Source organism: Artemia sp. Qi Xiang Cuo, chromosome 3 (assembly GCF_049724085.1).
Source record: "Artemia sp. Qi Xiang Cuo chromosome 3, ASM4972408v1, whole genome shotgun sequence".
Taxonomy (NCBI): domain Eukaryota; kingdom Metazoa; phylum Arthropoda; class Branchiopoda; order Anostraca; family Artemiidae; genus Artemia; species Artemia sp. Qi Xiang Cuo.
In genome coordinates this window covers 87,176,379-87,189,471 of record NC_142796.1, presented here as the reverse complement: position 1 = coordinate 87,189,471, position 13,093 = coordinate 87,176,379, and the positions used below count along the sequence as shown (strand labels likewise).

Here is a 13,093-nt window from a genome sequence, read left to right as displayed (position 1 = left end):
AAACTAAACTAAATTAGAACTCTGAATAAAACTAAGCTACGACTCTAAGCTAAAAACTCTAAATTCTTAACTAAAACTAAACTAAACTAGAACTTCAACAAAAACTCTAAGCTAAAAACTCTAAATTCTTAACTAAAACTTAACCAAACTATGACTTTAAGTAAAACTCTAAGCTAAGACTCTAAGCTAAAACTCTAAATTCTGAACTGTAACTAAAACTAAACTAAACTAGAACTCTAACAAAAACTCTAAGCTAAGACTCTATGGTAAACTCTAAACCCTTAACTAAAACTAAACTAAACTAGAACTCTAACTTAAACTCAAAGGTAAAAAATCAAACTCTTAAATAAAATTAAAATAAACTATAAATCTAAAAAAAAAAAACTCTAAACTCTTAACTAAAACTAAGATAAACTTCAACTCTAAAAAAAACTCTAAGATAAGACTATAATCTAAGACTCTAAACTAAAACTACACTAGGAAAGAAATACAAAATAAACTCTAAGCTAAGACTCTACGCTAAAACACTACCCTCATGACTAAAACTAAAATGAAGTATTAATCTTACATAAACTCTAAGCTGAGACTCAAAGAAGAAACATTGAGCTCTATTGTAATAGTAAACTAAGCTAGAACTGCAAGCTAAGACTCTTAGGTTAAATACAAAACTCATAACTAAAACTAAACTAAACTAGAACTCTAACTTAAACTCTAAGGTAAAACATCAAACTCTTAACTAAAATTAAACTATACTAGAACTCTAACAAAAAACTCTAAGCTAAGACTCTAAGCTAAAACTCAAAACTCTTAACTAAAACTTAGACAAACTATAACTTTAAGTAAAACTCCAGTCTATGACTCTAATCTAAAACTCTAAATTCTTAACTTTAACTAAAATAAACTTCCACTCTAACTAAAACTATAAGATAATACTATAAGGTAAAAATCTAAACTATTATATAAAACTAAAGTAAAAAATAAATATAACAAAAACTCTAAGCTAATACACTAAGCTAAAACTCGAAACTCTTAACTAAAACTTGACCAAACTACAACTTTAAGTAAAATTATAAGCTATGACTCTAAGCTAAAACTCTAAATTCTGAACTGTAACTAAACTAAACTAAACTATAACTCTTAATAAAACTCTAAGATAAGAATCTTATCTAGAAACTATAAGCTATTAAATAAAATTAAACTATACTATATCTCTAACAAAAACTCGAAGATAAGATTAGAATCAAATAAAACTCTAATGTGTTAACTAAAGCTAAACCAAACTAAAACTTTAAGCTAAGACTCTAAGCTAAAAACTCTAAACTCTTAACTAAAAGTAAACTAAACTAGAACTATAACTGAAACTCAAAGTTAAAACATCAAATTTATAACTAAAATTAAACTAAACATCAACTATAAAAATAACTATAATCTAATACTCCGAGCTAAAACTCGAAACTTGTAACTAAAACTTAACCAAACTACAACTTTAAGTAAAATTATAAGCAATGACTCTAACCTAAAACTCTAAATTCTGAACTGTAACTAAACTAAACTAAATTAAACTAGAACTCTGAATAAAACTCTAAGCTAAGACTCTAAGCTAAAAACTCTAAACTCTTAACTAAAACTAAACTAAACTAGAACTCTAACAAAAACTCTAAGCTAAGAATCTAAGCTAAAAAAAACTCTTAAATAAAACTAAACCAAACAAAAACTTTAAGCTAAGACTCTAAGCTAAAAACTGTAAACTCTTAAATAAAAATAAAATAAAACAGAACTATAAAAAAAAATCAAATATAATAATATAATAAAAAAAAAAAAAAGCTAATAAAAATATAAAATAAAATAGAAAAAAAAAAAAAAAAATAAGCTAAAAACTCTAAAATCATAAATAAAAATTAACCAAAATATAACTTTAAGCTAAAACTCTAAGCTAAAACTCTATATTCTGAACTGTAGCTAAAACTAAACTAAACTAGAACTCTAACTAAAACTCTAAGCTAAGACTCTATGGTAAACTCTAAACTCAAAAACTCTAAGCTAAGACTCTAAGCTAAAACTCTAAACTATACTAGAACTTCAACATAAACTCTAAGCTAAGACTCTAAGCTAAAAACACTAAACTCTTAACTAAAACTAAAATAAACTAGAACTCTTACAAAAACTCTAAGCTGAGACTCTAAGCTAAAACTATAAACTCTTAAGTAAAACTAAACTAAACTATAACTCTTAATAAAAATATAAGCTAATAATATAATCTAAAAACTATAAAATATTAACTAAAACTAAAATAAAAAAGAAATATAAAAAAAACTCTACTATACGACTATAATATAAAAAAAACTCATAAATAAAACTAAACCAAACTGAAACTTTAAGATAAGACTCTAAGCTAAAAAATCTAAAATCTTAAATAAAACTAAACTAAACTAGAACTCTAACAAAAACTCTAAGCTAAGAGTCTAAGCTAAAACTCTAAACTATTAACTAAAACTAAACTAAACTAGAACTTCAACAAAAACTCTAAGCTAAAAACTCTAAACTATTAACTAAAACTTAAACAAACTATAACTTTAAGCTAAGACTCTAAGCTAAAACTCTAAATTCTTAACTGTAACTAAAATTAAACTAAACTATAACTCTAACAAAAAACTCTAAGCTAAGACTCTAAGCTAAAACTCGAAACTCTGAACTAAAACTTAGTCAGTATCATAAAATATTTAAAAATGGGGGAGGGAAGGGGAGGGGAGGGGAGGAGGGGTGGGGAGGGGAAGGTGAGGAGGGGGAGGAGAGGGAGGGAGAGGGTGGAGGATGGGAAGGTGAGGAGGGGAGGAGAGGGAGGGGGACCCTTTGGGGTCCAAGGGGGGAGGGGGCCTTTGGGGCCCGGGGGGTCCTTTGGGGGTCTGGGGGGGCCTTTGGGAGCTTGGGGGACCTTTGAGGACGGGTGGATTCATTTGGGGTGGGGTTGGGGGGATCGTAACCCTTTGGGGTTGTGGTAGGGGGCCTCACAACATTGTTCAAATGGAACTTGTGTATTATAACGATCACAGAGTTTCACCCTCAAATCCTCTTCTAAAATCATCTTTTAAAATCATCTTTTAAAATGTCTCTAACTGTTTCGCCGAAATAATTCCATAACCTGTCTAAAACAGTTTCGCCCAAATAATCCCTAAACGTAAATTCAGCGTGTTCCTTTTGTTTTTGGCATCTCTGCGCTGAGGCATTTCAAATTAATAAGAAACCTGATTCCCGCGATAAAACAATTCATCGCTAAGATGTTTCTTTGAGAATTGTTTCCATGGCGTTTGGTTATTAATATCTTTTGGAGTTCGACCAAAAGAGTTGTTTCCGAGGCAAAGACATTAATGATTTAGATCTATTCCTGGAGAAATGTTGACAGTATCATAAATTGCTGTTGACATCCGTAAATGTGAGAAAGTTTCTGTTTTTTCATTCTCAGTGCGAAAACCATAAACCACGTGGTTCTCGTCGGATCAATAGGGGCCTAGACATAAATTGCTGTTGACATCCGTAAATGTGATAAAGTTTCTGTTTTTTCATTCTCACTGACAACAAACAGACTTAAATATGAGAAACGTCCTGTTTTTTCAAATTCTCACTGACAAAAACCATAGAAACATCTATAAATGTGACAAAATTCCTGTTTTTTCATTCTCACTGACAACAAACAGACATAAATTATGTAAAAAAAAGTTGTAGGTGGCAGCAGGGGTGAGTCCTGGGAGTATAAGATAGCCTTCTACTCAGGTTTTCAGATAATATGTAAGGTATATCAATAATATATAGGTATATAAGCAATATCATCGGCAGCGCCGCCGCAAAATACGCTTAAAATGTTTTCATTTTTTTTACTTTAATAAATAAAAAATTATTAATGACTTTAAGGAATAAATATCAGTATATGTATATCAGACTGATGATCCACGGTTTTTTTTTTTTCAGTAAAATTCAAATTTTGTTCTGTTCTTGAGAAGGCGTGGGGGCTGTTGGCCCTATCCATGTTAATTTTTGCTTGTTTTTAGTTTGATTCCGTTATCTATTATAAATTCTGTTTGTTTTTTAGTTTTATTTATTTATTAATGGTGATTTGTGTTAGCTTTATGCTTGGAAGGTTATTTGACTTTATTTCTGCTCATTTTTAGCTTAGTGGAGCTCTTCACTTTTCTTTGAAAAACTTGTTTTATGGAAAAGTTATTTTTAATTGAAGATATTCTTCCCTATAAAATAAAAAAATAAAATTGCGTAATTGTTGCAATACTTTTCGTTTTTAAATGACAAAAATGAAGTAAAACCTTAAATGAAGAAAAGAATGATTGTTCACCATCCGCTGCAGACGCATATCGATTCACCCACTCAAGCATAAATTTTACTTCTGTGACACTGTTTTATCTGCTTTCACGAGTTTGTTAAGTGAGGTATTTACACAGGGGGAGGTGGGTAAAGGCATTCAATCTTTTACCCTCAATCCTCCCTCCCAAAAAGATAAAATTGTAATCTTTCTTCATAATTTCTTGTAGTTTTGTATGATTCATTTTTTTTTTATACTTTTTCTTGAAATTCGCTTTAGAACCATACAATCATTCTAGAACAAAATTATGAAATGTGAGATACGACTTTTTGTTCAGGGCACGGAAAGATTTTCTTCCATGCATCTAAACAAAAAAAATGTTTACATTAATTTACAAGGCTGCTATTTTACAGGTCTTCGTAACATAGAAGCAGAGATTGTTCAAATGGTTGCTCGCCTCTTCAACGGAACAAATGAAGCATGTGGAACTGTCACTTCTTGTGGAACTGAATCTTTAGTTCTTGCTTGCAAAGCCTTCAGAGACTATGCCATGCACGTTAAAGGTATCCAACCCTTTAATGCTAGTTAACATTATCTAGTTACTTTAAGGTGGGGCCAAGTTGGGAGAAAATAAAGTGGGTAATGTTAGTAAGAGGGAAGAATTGCCATTTGGAGGGCTAGAAAAGTTTGAGGAGTTTTTGGTTCAAGACAGGTTCCTATTCAGGAGAGATTGTTCAAATGGTTGCTTGCATATTCAATAGATCACATGATACATATGGAATTGTCACCGCTTGTGGAACTGAATCTTTAATCTTGCCTGTGGAGCCTTCAGAGATTATACCATGCACGTTAAAGGTATCCAACCCTTCAATGCTAGTTACCATTATATCTAGTTACTTTAAGGTGGGGCCAAGTTGGGAGAAAATGAAGTGGGTAATGTTAGTAAGAGGGAAGAATTGCCATTTGGAGGTCGGAGAAAAGTTTGAGGAGTTTTTGGCTCAAGACAGGTTCCTATTCAGGAGAGATTGTTCAAATGGTTGCTTGCATATTCAATAGATCACATGATACATATGGAATTGTCACCGCTTGTGGAACTGAATCTTTAATCTTGCCTGTGGAGCCTTCAGAGACTATGCAATGCACGTTAAAGGTTTCCAACCCGTCAGTGCTAGTTACCATTTATATATAGTTACTTTAAGGCGGGACCTAGTAGGGAGGAATGAAAGTGGGTAGTATCAGCAGTAGGATACTTTTTCCATTCGTAGATAGGTGAAAATACTGGAGAAATTGTTAGGTCTACACTGGTGTCCTTTTCTGTCTCATATGTTGGGAATGTAATGGGGAATTTGATCATTTTTTGAGGTGCTGTAAGGGGCTTTAAATAATTAAGGGAGGAAGTTTCTCAAGAGTGGATGGGTGGGAGGAATGATTAGAAGTCATATTATGGGATAACAGTATCTAAGGAGTAAAGAATTTGGGTAGTTTTGTTAGTCTTGGTATTGTACATACAAACCATTTTCTTTAGGTTAGTTGCTTATTTTCTATTCCAGAATGTATTTTTTTAGTTTCTGTTTTATAATTTCTGGTTTCTGGTTTCTGTGGTGTTTTCAATGGAAATACTAAAAAAGTGATTTTTTCATGTGAATGCAAACAAATTTCGGAGGAGCATTTGTTTCCCTTCCCAATTGGTGTCCTTGAGAAATTAGGGACCATAACAAAATTGATTTTGCTTGGAACTTATCCCGCGTGTCATCTCCTCATAAAATTTAAATCGGTTCTTCACCAGGGATACCCATTCGCCGAAATTTAGGGGTAGGGCAAGGTTTTTTCAATATGTTTAAAAGAAGAAACAAAAATGGTAGTTCTTAAAATCTAGGGGGGAGGGGAACCTAGTTTTTTTTTATAGTTTCAATGGAAATAGTGTTTTCAAAATTTTGGAAAGCTTCCCCCCCCCCCTACCTCTCTGCTGGGTTCCTCCATTTTTGGCACCCGGGTTTAGCCTCTTTAAATCTAAATTTGGGGCAGCAGTTTGCTAAATCTAGGGAACTTGGAGGCATCTAAATTTCCAACAAGATATCTTTTTCATAACCTTTCTCACTAGTATTAAGGTTTTTACGATTAATTATGGGCTCAATTATGCGAAAAAAATCTTATTCTTAACCTCTTTCTTTAGTTCTAACGATGGTTCATTGCAATTTCAAGATCGTGATGTGAACACAAATATGAATTAATATTGGGCCTCTCTATAATCTCAACTTTAGAGCTGACTTTAGAGATGGGAGGGTGAGTAACTTTACCTATAAGAATCTTTTCTTATGGAAGTTTCTTCTTTTTATCAGGGCTGAAGAGTGCAAATCTGAACAGAAAATTTTATTCAACTTCTCTTTGAGATCTGTCTCGACTCTCCAACTCTTTGTTTTCACCCCTACCCTAACTCTTTAGCACTAAGGGGTGGGATGAGAACATCAGAAGATTGACATTTTTAGCTTTGTTCCTGGATTATACTATGAAAGTAAGACACAAGCCTAATTCCTCAATTGAGCCTTCTCTCTTATTCCGCCGCAAATGAGGCTCAAGAGAGCCTCCCTGTCTATATTACATATTAAAACAAATAAGAAAACATTGTACAATGTAATAAGCTCATCGTTGTTGCGTTCACTTTATTCTAATTTAAATATATAAATTATCGATTTAGAACCGTTTCAAAAATAAATTCTCAATTTGTCAAAATTGTCAAAACTGACTGTAACTTCTCATCGCTCAGTTTTTGCAATTCATCATTAGCTATAACTTTTCAAATTTACAACAGTTTTCAAATATATAAAAAAAAAATTCAATTTGTAACAAAATAATCAAAACTGACTTTCTGGTTTTTAATCGCTTAGTTTCCGAAATTCGCAATTCACTATAGCTTTTCAAATGTTTTTGTTTCTCGTTCCTTCGTTCCTCGTTTAGTTTCTTTAGCTCATCTATATATACATGTAAGACCTAGAGATGTATCTTTATTTCTATATAAAGATATAGATATTATCGACCGAGCCAGAACATTATTACATTCTCGATAAAAGTGATAACTTAAGCATTAATATGTCTTGTATTAATGATATTGTGGTAATTTATATTACCATAATGATTACCATAATGATATTATTAATGATACCTCCTCCAAGCAGTCTTCATTGCTTAAAAAAAGCAAGAAAAAAAATATGTGAAAGAAAAAAGTTAAGAAATCCCAGGCCTAACAATGGAGACAACAATATTTTTGCGCTTTTTTACATTCTTATTTCTTAACATTACTTCTAGTTAGTCTAATAATTTTTTCATCTCGGTACCCCGATGTAAAAACTCCATTGTATAAAGATCTCCGCAAAGCCAACTTCAGTGTTAAAAATGCACTCGGGTTGGCTGAAAAGTCGCGGGCCTAACAAAGAAAACAACACTGTATCGTTTTTTATTTTTATTTCTCAACATAACTTCCAGAAAGACTAATTCATTGTTTTTATTGGTTCCTACTTTAGTTAAACCGTTTTTACAGTAAGATTCGTTGAATCCCTCAAAATAGCCTGGCTCACCTGGTTTGATGCAACCCACTGTTTTGACTGTAATGACTGTAATGACTGTTTTGACTATAATATGCTTTCAGGAGTGAAGTCGTATAACCTAGTTTCGCCCATAGTGACAAAACCTCTCTAAAATTTATTAATTTTTTTTTTTTAGAATGCCAAATTCTCGCTTGAAAAAATTTCTCGTTTCAGTATCTTGTTGGTCAGGTATCCTCTAACGTTGAACCCTCGCATACGTTGAACGTTGAACCCTTCGCACAAACCTTGCTAAAGCATACAGTATTGTTTAAAGTATATCCCATACGTGCTTTTGATATTCTAAGAGTCTCTGCTATTTCAAACAGCTTTTATCTTCCAATATGATTTGATGGATGTTTTACGTTAAGCAAAAAATATATTATAAATAATAATACTTATAAATAAAAGTAATAAACATCATTCAGTATATATAAAAACGGTTAGGAAAGCAAAACAAGGGTGTTTTCTGTCAGTAGAAAAGAGAACGTATTCGCGATGGATTTTTTGTAATATTTCAGTAGTGGTTGCTCCCACAAGGGAGCCGGGGCTTGTGGAACTCGTCACTTGTGCTAACAATCCCTTTCTTTTTCTATGACACTTAAATATCTAGCTATTGAAATTATTATTTCAACCTGTTTTGGTCTTAGAATTTATTTATGAGCAGTCTATCACCCTACCTATTATACCGTCCCACTTTATAATTGTAGTCAGGTGGCTTTGTTACTATATACAGTTTTCCAATAACTTTATCACTTTGCGTCCCACTTTATAATTGTAGTCAGGTGGCTTTGTTACTATATACAGTTTTCCAATAACTTTATCACTTTGTATTTTAATACTGCACTGTCTGTTGCTCAAGAGAGAATTTTACTTACATGCAATCCAAAGCTTGACGTGGAATAAGAAATTTTTTGGATATATCGGCTGTATAATCAACAAGAGTCTTCAGCAAAGATATGAAGCTAAATGAAAAAAAATACAATAAAATAGAACCGATCAAAACAACAAATTTCTACGAGTAAAGGTGCCTCTGTATTTCTATTTTCTTATCGAAAATACAGATGAGCAGTTTACATTCCGCATAACTTTTTATTATTATTTTTTGCAAGATGGAAATGCATTGCAGACATCTTTATTGTCTACGTTTTATTTACCACAATTTACCGTCTGAACTTATCCTAAAAGTTTATATTTCCGACCTAATTTTCTTCTTTTTTTGTAGGTATAAGGCGACCAGAAATGGTTATCCCTGTAACTGCTCACGCTGGATTTGACAAAGCTGCTGAGTTGCTGAGAATGGCAATTACGAAAGTTCCTGTCGACCCCGCAACAATGCAGTGTGATATGAGGGCTATGCGCCGCGCTATTTCTCGCAACACGTGTATGCTAGTGGCGTCAGCACCTACTTTTCCCCATGGTTGCATTGACCCAGTTCAAGAGATAGCCAAACTTGGCGTAAAATATGATATTCCTGTTCATGTTGACGCATGTCTTGGTGGTTTTTTAATTCCTTTTATGGCACAAGCGGGATATGATCTTAAGCCATTTGATTTCCGTGTCAAAGGAGTTACCAGCATTTCAGCTGATCCGCATAAGTACGGTTTTACACCTAAAGGTGCGTCTGTACTTCTATTTTCGCATCCAAAATACAGAGATGAACAGTTCTTCGTTGCAACTGACTGGCCTGGTGGAATTTATGCCTCTCCAACCATTGCCGGTTCTCGTGCTGGTGGTCCGATTGCCACCTGTTGGGCTACGATGCTACGATATGGTGTAAATGGCTATGTGGAAAGCGCGAGAAAGATAGTTAGTCAAGCCCGTCGTCTCGAGGCCGCTTTCCGCCAGATTGAAGGGATTCATGTTCTAGGTGTGCCTGAAGTCTCAGTTGTCGCGATTGGCTCCGACGTATTCGACATTTATCGACTTCAAAGTAATCTCGCAAGCAAAGGATTTAAATTTGCTCCACTGCAATTTCCAGCCGCCATTCACCTTGCACTTACACATTTCCACAAGAGTGATGAAGTTATTGATAGGCTTATTGATGTTGTGCGTACTGAGGTCAAAGAGCTACTGAACGACCCAGATGTTCCAGCAACTGGGTCAGCTGGAATATATGGCTCCTCCCAAAAAGTCCCAGATAGATCTATTATTGGAGATATTGCTAAAGTCTATTTGAATGCGCTATACAGTATTAAAGAGGATAAAAATGAAAATTAGTCCAATGTGGCTGAGTTCAGGTGGTTTTGGATAGGGGCTTCTTTGAATATTTTTTTTCTCTCTGGCCTTTTTTTAAGTATGAAAGACTAAATATTTTATTTTTTTTATCCAATAAAGGAGGAAGCCATAGGCTTGTAGCATATATTTTTTTAAACTTCCCTCTGGCTTTGATCCCTCCCTCTCCACCATTTGATTTTTACCCCTTGTGTCTCGTAAAGGCAGAATTTGTCTCAGTGAGGTTTTTAGAGGATGAATGATAAGATAATACTACAAATGGTGATTTTTCTTAATTACAATTAATCAAAGATAGTTTATTTAGATGTGTTGTTCTCATAATATGTCTTCTTTTATTTGTTGATGGTACCTCTGCTAAGCATCAGTATAGGAGTGACGCACGTATTTGTTAATTTTTTCTTTATCTAGTCTCAATAAACTCTTTGCCAATTTCTTTTTTTGTTTGTGCCTGTCCCAGGTAGGTTTACCCCCCCCCCCCCATTTAGAGTAGCTTAGTGCCTAAGCCTATCCCAGTTAGGATTAGCTCTCATGTAGTATAGCTTGGTGAGCTTTAGCGCCTGTACAAGTTTTTTCAGAAATCCTTCAGGATTCGCAGAGACAGGTAACACCTATTTATAAAATGCCGTTATTTATGAAAGATATATATTTATTTATATCCACTTACAAAATAAAAAATTTGTATAGGAAGGAAAGAGAAGAGTAATTCAATAAAGATTAACGATATTACGACGAAATTAACGAGAGTGTAAAATTACGCTGTGTTAAGCAACCAGATAAGGTGGTGGTGCGGGGTGCAACCGTTGGGAAGCACCAGAATTAGGTTTATGGCACAGAAAAGGTATATTATCATTACCACCAAGTCATTGATATTTTTCCTATTCTGATAAGAACGTGGTAAATATAAAATAAATTTGCGATACCAGACCTAACAAATACAAATTAGCTTCAAATCACTTTCTTGACACTTTCTTGACACAAAACGACACTTTCTTGACACAAAACGACACTTTCTTGACACAAAACGACACTTTCTTGACACAATCTTGACACAAAACGCATGCTCCCGAAATGTCGCATAAAATGTCACGAGACCGTGCTTACGACGATGCCCATTGGTTTGTGAAAGTCTTAGTATAACCTATTTTAAATTAGTATAATATATTTGATGTTAGATATATTTTCACACCATAAAGCTGAAACTGAATCGAATAGCGATATTCCAAGTTACTGGAGACTAGGAACACGCTAAAATAAAGATGGCAGTTCAAATCATCTGAACCTACCTGCTCATTAAACGACAAATATTCACGTTTAGCAATATTCAGTGAGAGATCAATTCTTACCTGACAAGAAGGAGCTTTATTGATACTCTGAACTATGCCAACTTCAAGCTGACTTATAAGTAGGGAGTCGTCGGCGTGTCCATGGTAGAAAATGCTTAAAAACCAGTAGGGTATCCTCGTGTAAATATGTGTATCCCCCTGCTTCATAAGACGAGGATACATAGTATTGCTGTAAATGCAGTAAAACTGTGTATTCATTTAAAACATGTGTATGTGTAAACAGTAAAACTGTGCATGCATTTAAAACGTGTGTATGCGTAAATACTCAACAGTAAACACAGTAAAACAAAGTGTCATGTAAATCATGTTTATGTGTAAACAAGAAAACTGTAAACATGGTAATACTGTATATCCACTTAAAACACGTGTATGTCTAAAACAAGTAGAAGCATCATCGAAAGAACGCCGGATAAACATGCATTGAAAATATATGAAGAGAGAACCCTATCCCTGTCTAACTTCGCGGTGAACAAGTATATTCTCCTAAATCAAACTGCTTAAGAATTTAAATGTCAAAACTACAAGAAATATGTGTTTTTTTTCTTGTTTTTAACATCAAACTTTCACTACAGAAACGGAAAATTCAAATTTCGAGAAATTAAATTTCAGAAACTTCTCTGAAGAAAATTGTCTTGAATAGGTGGAAGGTCTTAATTCTGTACAGAGGTGCAAAAAAAAAACTGTTACTATTGACTGACAATTTCTAAAACTGCTCGAGTCTGTCCTCAAGCGTTTCTGCAGTAAAAGTACTCCCTAAGCTCCCGCGGTAAAAATTACTACAGTAGGAGTTACTGTCTCACTGGAGCTGTGTCACCTAGTACAATGTGCTTTCTTAGTTTTCCTTCTTTGTGGGCGAGTTCCTGGGAGAAGAGTACAAACGTTCACTATTGGGCCAGTGTCCTAGTCTAATTGGACTACCATACATTTGCAAACAAAAGAACGAAAAGGATTCCCTCAAATTGGTCCGAAGAATCCTGCAAATTAAAAAATGGTTGCACAAAAATGCAGTTTTCTTGTTTTTACCCCCTCATCCCTCCTGTGTGGGTTGGACTTATCTGTAGGTATGCCATGCAATTTGACTTAATTCTTCAAATATTTAAATGTAATAGATTCTAATAAATTATTTAGTCTTCTTGTTTATCGATCGTTTCGCCGAGAATAGCCAGTTGGTTTGGGTCTGGCCTCCAAGTCGTCTCAAGAGTTGGCAAATTTATCCGTTGCTTCCTAGTTTTGGGCGTAGATAGGGGGCTACGGGGTTCCTAGTCCCCCTATAGAAATCCCTAAAGCTAGTTTAAAGTTTTATTCTAAGAAAAGATGATAAATCATCCCTACCTATAGGTAGAATCTCTGGCTTACATCGAATCAGGATTTAACTAGCATTTTAGTCAAGTAAGCTTGCTCATGTCCCAGCACCGATAAAGCTTCCAACCTTCTGCACCCCCTAAAGCTTAAGTATGATTCCAGAATATGTTTTGGTCTGGGTTGGGAACCCCATGGTGGCTTCAGTATCGTCAAAAATGTTCTACCGATAATTTCTTCTATATTGGGCAGATTAAATATTCCAGATCCAATACCTTCTTTTGGTCTGGAATAATTAAAAATACTCAAAGGCCCAAAAATTCTTTTCG

General features: G+C 34.0%; 1 protein-coding gene across 1 annotated transcript; it reads left to right on the top strand.

Moving 5' to 3' along the window:
* Window positions 1-4,721: 4,721 nt before the first annotated feature.
* On the top strand, window positions 4,722-10,554 carry Sply (Sphingosine-1-phosphate lyase). Its single transcript, XM_089087209.1, has 2 exons — window positions 4,722-4,872; window positions 9,113-10,554. The coding sequence occupies exons 1-2, from the start codon at window positions 4,755-4,757 to the stop codon at window positions 10,105-10,107; spliced, it is 1,113 nt and encodes a 370-aa protein (XP_088943335.1). The 5' UTR covers window positions 4,722-4,754; the 3' UTR covers window positions 10,108-10,554.
* Window positions 10,555-13,093: the final 2,539 nt, after the last annotated feature.